Source organism: Lytechinus variegatus, chromosome 4, assembly GCF_018143015.1.
Source record: "Lytechinus variegatus isolate NC3 chromosome 4, Lvar_3.0, whole genome shotgun sequence".
Lineage (NCBI taxonomy): Eukaryota > Metazoa > Echinodermata > Echinoidea > Temnopleuroida > Toxopneustidae > Lytechinus > Lytechinus variegatus.
The window spans coordinates 43,379,847-43,391,607 of NC_054743.1; the positions used below are offsets into that span (position 1 = coordinate 43,379,847).

The 11,761-nt window shown below is 36.2% G+C and overlaps 1 protein-coding gene across 1 annotated transcript; it reads right to left on the reverse strand.

Moving 5' to 3' along the window:
• Nucleotides 1–1,946: 1,946 nt before the first annotated feature.
• Nucleotides 1,947–11,507, reverse strand: LOC121414120 (sorting nexin-12-like). Its single transcript, XM_041607185.1, is given in 5 exon segments — nucleotides 1,947–5,720; nucleotides 7,831–7,958; nucleotides 8,303–8,398; nucleotides 11,280–11,357; nucleotides 11,360–11,507. Coding segments are annotated over 5 exon segments (507 nt in total). The 5' UTR covers nucleotides 11,459–11,507; the 3' UTR covers nucleotides 1,947–5,614.
• Nucleotides 11,508–11,761: the final 254 nt, after the last annotated feature.

Here is an 11,761-nt window from a genome sequence, read left to right on the forward strand (position 1 = left end):
AACTAATCTTGTGCAATTTTTCTGCACAACCTGATGTAGACTTTAAAATTTCAAACTTGTCTTGCTCATTAATACATGAAGTGTTCTTCGCACACAAGGCGTCAAAATGTAGATGAATAATTAAATTGTACGATGATGAAAATGACGTATGATTAATTAACTTTGAAGGAAAAAGATGTGGGAATCCCAGTTTCCTTTTTTTTTCTGGAATGTACTGTAGAAGTCCAAGTTAAGCAAATGCCCTTTTTTCAAAAGACATTTTATTAAAGCTCTTAATCAAGTAATTTGATCATCTTTTTCTCTCAGTCAACAATCCCCCTGTTCTTATTCTACTCCCCCACCCCCTAACCTAACCCAATCTCTCTCCCCTTCCCCCTCTCTCTACCTCATTCTTTCTCGTTCTTCCTCTCTCTCCTTTCTCTTCATACATATGCAAACTGACTAATCTAAATAAGCATACAATGGCAGGTTAAAGATTTAATTAACAGAATTTAACAGAATTTACTCAATTTTACTTACGACTACATGTATGCAAACTTTCAAGTATTCCACGAATAACGTTTTTAACTGAAAAGACAAACATAAATTTGAGTAACACGTCCTATTTAACAATATCACCAAAGAAGTTCGCATACAAACATGTACAAGATTTTATTTATTACAAGATTGTCAACAGACGCAGAGGTACAAAACTTAAAAGGGGCTATTGTTCATTCAATAATTTTGATAAACACGTCTGTCAATATTTCATTTTAAAAAGCAAATTTGCGTGAAGGTTACATGAATGAGCTGAACTCCTAATACAATTCTTTATTCGCAATTCATACAGAATTGATATATGGCTGACTTGCAATAACCCCAATTACATGTGCAAGTACATGTATCTTCAAATGGCAGGAGTACACGAGTCAAGATTTCAATATTTTCATAATAAAACATGTTTGATAAAAAAAATTCATATTACGTCTGCTACATCTTTTTAACCCTAAATTCCATTCAATATTACCAATTCAGATCATTATAAAAGGCAATGTATAGATAGCACTAATATGAGGATAAATACTAGAATAGCAGAGTTTCTTAAATACAAAGGCAACGTAGAAACCAAAACTGTATAATATTCTACAATGTTTTTTTTTTTTCTGAAAGTGAACTAAATGAAAGCAGCAGGTACAGGGATATAAAACAAATAATGTACATGTACTATTATCATTCTACGATGTCTAATTCATATTCATTTCAATATCACACATACCCCTCAAATCTAAAGGGGAGTGGTTCACAATACATGTATATACCACAAGTGAGGGTTCTCGATCCCTGATTGGTCAAATTAATTATAGGCATTAATTTGAAATCTCACTGCTGGGCAGTACATGTACTAAAATATTGACCAAGCATACTTTCATGAATAAAAATTTTAAAAGACGGAATAATGATGGTGTTTGAAGATCACTGTGAATATTTACAGATTACAGAAAGTCTTGCATTAAGTCAAAGTCAAAGAAAATTTTAGACCAGTTTATGCAAAACTGATGTTTTTTGCCTTTTCTATGTCGAATTCCATGTTTTTTATTTGCAATCCATCGTAAACCTTCTTGTTACTGCTGCCGATATCGATATCAAGTCAAAATCAATGTCATGTGATCCATCGCATGTACTTAAAGGGATGGTCCGGGGGGCCGTTTCATAAAGCTGTTCGTAAGATAAGAGCGACTTTAAGAACGACTGGTGATCCTTTCTCTTGGTAAATGGTATACACCATTGGCGATGGTTTAGCGCTTAAGAAAGGTTCACCAGTCGTTCTTAAAGTCGCTCTTATCTTACGAACAGCTTTATGAAACACCCACCAGGATGGAAATATATCTTTATAAATAAGAGTAAAATTCACAGAGCAAAATGCTGAAAATTTCATCAAAATTGGATAACAAATAACAAATAACAAAGTTATTGAATTTTAAGGATTTGCATTATTGCAGTGAAACAATTCTAGGCATGTCTTCATGATTATTACCTGAATGAGGCATTTTAGAGACATGATATAAACGCGTATTTTGTCTGTCTAACTGATTAACTCAACATAAACTACGTCTCAATGGCTCGGTCAGCGATCAGCTGAATGACGAGTGACCATAATCGTACACCCCTCCTCCCCGAAGAGTAATTTTCCTACTACACCTACATACAATAATTAGCGGTCCATAATATCCGTATTCCGAGCTCATCAATCCCCAGCGCATTTGTGGATGCGTATAGAGATACGCTTCATAAGGATCCGCGCACCAACAATATACGTCATAATAAAGACAACGCTGGATCCGAGCACTTGTAAGTACGTCATAATGGTAAAGTGCAGAATTGACACTAGAGGTTTGACCAAGGTAAGTCCAACAATTTAGTTATATAATCTATCAATATGTTAATTTAATGTACCAGAAAGAGGTAACAGGTAATAATAATAATATTGACTGGCGTTACTTTCGGGAGATACCAAAAATATTTCCCTCACTAGACCCATATTGCCCTCGTCTGCGACTCGGGGCAATATGAGACTAGTTTTGGAAATATATTTGGTATCTCCCTCAAGGCCAGTCAATATTATATAAATATTCACTAGGTGGGCTGATGTCATATCCCCACTTGCTTTTTGTAGGAAATTTGATTTATTAAAAACATTTTCTACCAAAAACTAAAACAATTGGATTGACAACTGATTAAAGTGCATTAGTTATTTATGGCCGCAACTTATTTCAGCATAATGAGGACACGTCATTTTCACATTTACAGAAAAAGTGAAACAATCATGTAACGTAACATAAGAAAAAGGAAAGTGGAGATGTGACATCATCAGCCCACCTAATGAATATTCACAACAATGTGCATATAACCTTTTTCACAAAATATTGAGAAACTTTAAAATTCAATAACTTTGTTCCTTGTTATCTGATTTTGATGAAATTTTCAGCATTTTGCTCTGTGAATTTTACTCTTATTTATTTAGATGTAAATATTTTCCGCCCAGACCATCCCTTTAATACAAAGTATACATTTACATGCAAAAAAAAAATACACGTCTTGAGAAAGTGACCATACACGTTAGTTCCACAAAAAAATAAACCCAGAATTTGAAGACGTACATTAATCATGATATACCGAACACAACACACAAACTATACATTCTTAGAGAAAAATAACACATTTCATAATCATAATCATTTCACACTGATATATAAACACTATTATGCATAATCATCTTTTTTTTATACATTGTTAACAACCATTCGTATTTGTACATCACACTGCTTACATCAACAAGTGAGTGCTTGAATTAGAGGCAAAAGAATTCCAGCTAGCTGATGCAAGTGCTTTTGTACAAAAATAAGTTTCTTCTCTATTTCACCATTGACAAATGATTATAATAGAACAAATCAAATTACATTAATAAATACACTACAGTAAAAAGAAAAAAAAATCTAGAAACTTGGTCTGGGTGTGCACTCAGAGTATTAAAAAAAAGAAATTTGGTGTGTGAATTCAAATCTAATGAAAAAATGTGCAGTGCTGGGTTGGCATTTACATTGGTTGAAGATGAAATTATATAATAAAAATATTCTCAGTTTCTCAGACAATTAGAGGATACAGTTACTCAAGCCTTCCTCTCTTTTTTTAAGACAAGTGTCTGGTAAATTGTAATTTTGTTTCCATATTCGCTTTTGGGACCTGTTAGGTCTAATATCCAAGTCTCGTCCCGCCATGGTTTAATCCTAGTTGGTCTACAACAACTGATCTAACCATTTTGTCTAATTGCCATTTAGCGATTTACCATGATTTTTCTTATTTCCAGTTAGGCTGTAAAAATTTCCACTTACAGTAAAACCACTTTAATAATCTGTATGATTAAAAGAACTGTACATAAATAAAACTTCAATTTTTTTCAAGAGCAAAATAAGTAGTCAAAGGTAGAAGACCAGGGTCCCGTCTTACAAAGAGTTATGATTGATCCGATCAACCTCAAGTATTTGGAAATTAATCAATGTCGTCATTTTTTCTTCAGGAAATTTGCACAATGTCGTTTGTAAACAAAGAGAATCATAGTGAATTTTTCAACAAAAGTTAAGAATATACGAGTATACATATACATCATATCTGGAAAATATTCTAAACAAACATGTATTTTAGATGTTGACATTGTTGGCTTTCCATAGCTGTGGTTGATTGGATTAATCGTAATTCTTTGTAAGAGGGCGGCCCAGATCACTAGATGAAAGGATAGTTTGACCAAGTGGCAATTAGATCAGATAAATAGTAATACAACTGGATACAAACTTAGGGTTAGAGATTAATAGGGTGGTGGTATGGTGTATGTGATCAGGGGTTCGTTGCAGAAAGAGTTGCGTTTAATCGCAAGTCCCATATGCGCGCTGTTGATTGGTTGAAAATCAAGTTGCACATGATTTTTAGAGTTGCGATTGATTGCAACTCTTTCTGCAACAGGGCCCCTGGATGTAGGGAGAGGGTTAGGATTAGGTTATATAATGTCCGACTTTATCTGCATATTTCCCACTGGAATATTAAATTGTCATGAGACCAGATTCGGCATTGCAAAAAAATTATAAGTGCTATCAACATAATATACATACACAGATGAACTGTCAAAAAGTGGCTAATCAAATATTTTGAAGTGCAATTAATGAAATATCTAGTACCTGGGTTTAATACAACTTTGTTCTGTATTCCAGGCATAAGAGCAGATATGAATGTCCAGAGACTACTTGTATTTATTTTGCAAATAGGCAGGCCTCATGACTAGGTTTATAGGCCTTTTAATTTGAAACACTTCACTGGGTATAACACTAGCGTATTCAGCATCAACTATGACAAATAAATGTATGGGCCCATGCAAAACCATAATAGAGTCACTATTGTCCGCAGACAACTGGGCAGATGAAATGCTTTGTAGGATCTGATGCTGGATACGCGCCTGTATAATACTGTAACCCCTCCTATATTTACATGAGCAAATATATCATTTATGAAGGATCCCGAATATCCCCAATCAAATGCAATTTAATCAGTCGATACTAAAAAGTAAGATAGCGAGAGAAACATAACCAACGCAAGCCGAAAAGATGGTTGGGGTCATCATCTGGGGTCTGTTGCAGAAAGAGTTACGTTTAAACGCAAGTCAAAAAAATCAATCGCTAGTCCCAAATGCGCACTGTTGATTGGTTGAAAATCAAGTTGCGCATGATTTTTAGAGTTGCAATCAATCGCAACTCTAAAAACCTAATGCAGCAGTCGCATTTCCCCCACGGCAGCCATACAGCGAGTCGACAATAGCAGTTTTATTCAAACCATCTGTATGTAGCTGGTACAAATAATGTTAAAACAGCCATTTTCAACTCGCTGTTTTATTCAAACCATCTGTATGTAGCTGGTACAAAAATGTTAAAACGCCCATTTTCGACTCGCCATAAGGCCGCCGTAGAGCAAATGTGACTGAGGTATAAAGTCAGAGTCCAATCAAATTCTTGAAGGTTTCTTGTACAAGTAATTCATACAGGTGGAGTAATTGTTTGGGCCTGTGTATTTGTATCGTGCACATGGTTGGGGGTTACGTATTCCTGACTTTGCCTGGTACATACTTCTTGTCCAGCACCTTGTCTTGTAGAAACATGTGAAGGATCTTCTCATTCTGGGCAAGCGGATGTCCCGCAATCCTGCAAGGGACAAAACGTTTCAATGATTTAATGACAGGATAGCTGCAACTTCCGACTTTAAATATGAATGTTCAAGTATGCATTCAATGAACACGAATGAGGCTTATAGTGGGTTAAATGAATCACATGGATCAGGGGGTCCATTCCATACCAGGGACAGTTTTACAAGGACTTACAACTTTGGTTTTGGTTTCATCATGGCAACCACTAACAGGGCTGAGTAGCCAATCACAATGAAAGTTTCCATGGTCGGTCACTAATGCCAAAGGTACCTTTATCTTATGGTTTTATCTACCTATTTCAGTAACTCGCTGATCCAGACCAGTCCAGTACTAAGTTGTAAAATTTTGGCCAGTGTGCCCAAGTTTTTTAACGTACGATTGTAAAAGTAGCGCAGCTCTGCTGTAGTAACTGAAAGCAATCTTTAATGCTTGGTGCGGACCATTTTTAGCGCAGGCCTAGTGAGGAACAAAAATCATGAGTTACTGAAAAAGAGTATATAAAACAGGCCCTGGAACTTCAACAATTATGGTAACTCTGCCATTATGTTAACCACAACTTGAAAATCGAAAATGGTACTATCAAAATTTGAATATGCTGGTGTAGATTCACTTCATTACATTCATATCATATTTTGGGGAAAATTAATTTTGTAGATTTTAAATACTGTAATCATAGTCCGTTATTCAATAGGTTTGGGCTTACTTTTGATGCTAAAATAAACAAAAACATAAGAAATTCAGTCATTTCAGTGTCACCACAGATTATGAATCATCAACCACTTTAGGCCTATACTGTAAAAGTGGAAATTTTACGCGGATTTCGCAGCAAGATCGGCGAGCGCACATTTATGAGCATCTATTATAATGCAAGTTTTGAACCATGGTTTAATTGCATGGATCGTTTTGTCAAAGAGATTGCATAATTTGACCTAAGGAGCATTAGCTCTAAAATCATATGCATCGCGGAATTTGTTCCGAAGCAATGCGATCATTTTTTTAACAGTCACAGATCGGTATTTAAATCATGATTTTAGTTGAAATATAAATTGCTTTTGCTGTTTGATTGGTGAGTGTTTAGATCTATTTCGTTTTTAAGAAGACATCTGGTCGATCACCCAGGTTTGTTGATTGATCCCATGCACTTTGAATAGCCGTAACAGTTATCCCCCGGGTGCTCGGCCGTCTATACTAATAAGCCAGCAGTGCCTCCGTTTTGCCTTCCCTGATGTCCACCCCACAAAAAAAGTTGCACTAAATGTCACAAAAGCTCATGATTGGATCCAAACAATGCTGAATTACGCCACTTTAGAGGTAGAATTATGATCAGAAAATACAATTTCGTCGCTGAAATGTTAATCAAGACCATTCACAGATGGGGAAGAAGAAGGAAATGACTTTCTGATTATGGAGTGTGCAGCGTGAATTCAAGAACAGGCGAATATGTTTTGAAGCCACCAAGCGCGAAAAATTAATCCTGCGAAAATAACAGCGTTTACAGTATATCAAAAGTTTCACATGATAATAAACCGGTAATATTGCCGAACCTTAATCAACCAAGCAGAGCTACGAAAATTATAGCACGAAGCAAAATTTCTCAATTTTCTACTTGAATTTAACGGCCAGTGTGGTCATCATCCTTGTGCATGTGCGCAGATATTTAGTTCTGTTTGCCTGGATCGCAAACACTGAACTACATGTAGATCGCAAATGCCGCAGAGTGCTTACATCCTCTACATTCCTTGCTCGCAAACAGAACAAATAGCTGCACGCAACGAGATTTCCAAGATACGAGCCAATAAATTCGAGCAAGAAAATTGAGAAATCCTGCTTCGTGCCATTATTTTCATAGCTCTACTTGGTTGATTAAAAGTTCAGAACTATAGCATCATGCTAAAGTTTTGTTATAAAGGTCTAAATTAGGAAATATATGTCTTAAAGTGGTGGATATTCTCAGCCTTTGGTGACACCAAATTTCTTTTGTATTTTTTCATTACGTCGGTTCATTGGTCTTGACAAATTTACACCGGTGACCGCCATCATCAGGCGGTCGCTGGCGTACCACCCGGTTTGACTCGGGCTTAATGTCGCTATATTTCAACAGCACTTACTTATTAATAAAATCCTCTAAACCTTGCCTCCGGTCCTCGATGAAGTCGTCCTCAAATATACCGTCTCCTTTCTTTAGAAATGGAAGTTGTTTACCAAGAGCTTTGCCTGGTAACGGTGGAACAACAATCTAAAAAAAAAAAACATTGTTCAAGTTGTAATGTAAAGTGATTGTGTCCAGGTATTCAGACAGATAAAAAGGAAACTAGTTAGAAAGGAAACAAATCTTTTCAAATCAAACCTCCTAGCTATATGTATTTAAGTCCATGTGCTCTTCATGACTACTTTCATCTACATGCAGTGTAAACATTTCCAAATTGGGGTATTACAATTGTTTTCTTTTTAAGTAGGTGGTACTCAAGTGGAATGATTTGTTGATAGTCTAATGATGTCAGACACTACCAATAGATGGACAAACTTTCAGGATATTACAAATACATTGTTTTATAGAATTATTTCAGAGTACAAACTTACTTTACTATCTCGTTCTAACTCTTGCTTGAGAAACTCAAAGTCACTGTATCTCCGCCGTACCGTTGATTCTTTTTGCTTGAAGACTGGTAGATTCGTCTATGGTCATTAAGAAAATAATGATGAAAAAAATTGTAAGATTCTGGGCCAGACTAATTACAGATTTCAGTTGTAAATAATCATGTAAATAAATATGTTGAATAATAATTTGTCTATAAAGTGTTCCACAAACAGCACCTCATAGCGTAGGCCGTCGTTGATATATCATCACAAACCGAGTCAAAGGTTAAGCCCATTGTATTATGCAAAGTGGGAAGATTTTGGAGTTGCAAGAAAGTGATCAGTCAAGTATAAAGAAACCTCTCAGTTTGCCTAAATTTTCAATTTATCCCTTTATACGCATCATTATTAGGTGAAAAAACAGGATTAATTCTCTTTTTTCGAAAATGTATGTGATAGATGTGGATTTTTGAGGGAAATCTGTCATTGTTGACAATGTTCGACACACAGGTCTATAGCCCCCTTGTTTAGGCTCCATGATGACAATACAAATGATAAAAATATCATTACAGATTCCTCTAGGCTAGCCAGGAGGCTCCTAGAGAGTAAAAAAACATTCACTAACGAATGCTTACTCTCCACAGAGCCAGAGATTTTTCTTATATCATCTACATACATGCTCGTTATTCTTCAAATGAAAAGCATGGCAAACCAAAATTAATTTTCGCCATAAGTGTTCTACTCTTAAAAAGCTTTTCACACTGCTTTTCCTTAACCCCATACTATCCTTAACCCCGGACTATCCTTAACCCCATACTATCTCTGTTTAGTTTCATCCCGTATTACCAGGAGGAAAAAAAAAATTCTGGGGCTACTTTTGAGTTCACTCGACCAAATTTGCCACATTTTATTAAATTTTACATCGGACCCTATGTGAATTTGAGGGGCTCTTTTTTAATTTTTGAGGGCTCTGTAGGGCATTTTGGGGTCAAATTTCCCCTGAGCCCCCATGTAATTTTTCCAATCTCAACCCCATACTATTTGCTTAGCCGGGGTAAACAACACCTTAACCCCATAAGATCGCGGATGCTCATGAATAATGATGATTTTTCCACCCAGAGCGTCTGAGCATGATTAACGTGCAACTTCGACTTCTGTGACTGGCTCATGCTTAGCCCCACTTTTCCTTAGCCCGGTTTCGTTTCACTCTGCATCTCTTAGCACCGCAATAAGCCGGCTAACCCTGCTTTTTTGCAGGCGGGACAGAGAGTACCATATGGCAGTGAGTCCAAACTTTGCGTGTGTCCATACTTCGCAGACGGTCATTACATGTATCTCAAAAACTAGCCAATATCCTTAAAATCTGACATCAACGTGAAAAGCGACCTAATATTAACCCTTTGTCTTAAGTTTCATTAAGATGAGTTCAGTATTCATGAAAATATTGACAAACTTGTCTATGTTAGCGCCCATTCCGAAGAAATCTGAAATTGTCAACAAGCATCACGATATCATCATTTTGCAAACAGATATCATCAAAAATGTGAGTTCAATGTGGTACTGCATGATTCTATAGCATTTTGTTGTCAATCTGATATAAATATCTTACCTTTTGAGCTTGAGTTTTTGTTTAAATCCCCACAAAAACTTTGGTCCGCGAAGTTAGGTCACACTTTTTCAGAAAGTTTTTTCAATACAGCGCACATTTATCGATCAGAATAGAATTTTGAGATAGCGATACCAGCAAAGCCCCTTGACCTACTTCACAATTTCGTCAATGATTTTATAGTTTACGGTCTTGCCGTCATGGTGGTAACTATTTCTTGAATTGGTTTTGTATAAATTGTGAATATCTTTTGAACAAAGTTAAGCCTGAAACATTTTTTAAGTCTGCGAAGTTTGGACACCCCATTATATACTATTTGAAGAACAAAAACACCCACAAAAATGTAATCTTTCCAACCAAAAGTTTGTCTCACTGAGGTCAGAAGCCCATTTGTTTTGTGTGTGGGCGACAACAAAAATCCAAATGAAAAAAAGTTGACGATGAATTTTTAAAGTAGACAGTCACAGTGAAAAGGGGTAATTTTTATGAGGAATCTGCTTATCAGTATCACATTTCTATTTGCCATCAAGGTAATCCTTTTGCAGAAAATATAAACAAAAGAATATCCAAAGTAACTGGATAATTGGATATAATACACACATTCTAAAATACAAAAGTCTCTGGTCAGTCTGGTGATATTGGCGATAATCTCCGTCATAGGAGACAGTCTTCCATATTGCAAAACGATCATGCACAAATTATGGAGCGACCATAATTTGCCCACTTTCTAAAAATTATCATGAGGTTGATTTTCAATAAAAAAAATCTCACAGTTCACAAATTTATCAAACTCATACAGTAAGTACCAGACGGAAGGCAAGATCCCAAAGTCAAATTTGCTAGAAATTACAAAGTACATGTACCGGTATTGTAGGTCAAGGACAAGGGTTTGGCTGGTATCACGATCTAATAAAATTACATTGGGATCGTTTCATAAAAAAGTGTGACCTTGGAATCACGATACATCTAAAAAATTCTCTCATATCTCATTTTGCACCTGTTTTTTCACACTCACAGCTGAGAATAAGGTTTTTGGCCATTTTTGAGCATTTACAAATAATAAAATTCCATATTGATAATTGGTTAAAGAAAGAGGTGTTAACTGAGAGTAGGCCTACAACATGTTGTAGATCTAAATCGTAAGTCATGTGTAAGTATAATTTCATTATCATCAACAGACACCAGCTGGCTGCCACACAGGACACAGCAACAACTGCATGCATGCAGAACCATCACTTCACTTCGACTCCGTGGATCACGCCTCTTTTGATGGGTTCAAAGCAACACAGCTCAATTCGAACTCACGGGACACTGCACTGCACTGAAATTGAAAATGGGAACACTGCCTGGCCACCGCAGTCCAGTGCTACTTACCGTCATCCTGACTTCATAATCTGTGTATCTTTTGTTCCCTATACCATGTGTTTGAGGATTACAGACATCTATTTCAATGGAAAATTGGCAGGAGCAGCGTAAGCATCGTCAAGAGTTTGTCTCTTGGAGTCTAAACGACTCGTGTCAATGTCGACAGGTTTTGGTCCGTCTTCCGCCATGTTTCGTTTTCTCGGTTATTATGCCGCAAAGCAAATTCATTATGTAGGACATAGAACACGTAGTTACTTACGTAGCTAGCTCGAGAGACCCCTTTGGCACGGTATAACGGTTCCACGTTCCACAGAGAGTTGGGACAAAAGTTCTTGTCCCCGCCCCATAAAAATAATAACGAATAAATGAATAATATTCATAATAATAACAATGATGATGATGATGATGACGATGATAATGATGATGATGATGATGATGATGATAATGATAATGATGAAGATGATGATGATGATGTTAATGATAATATTAAC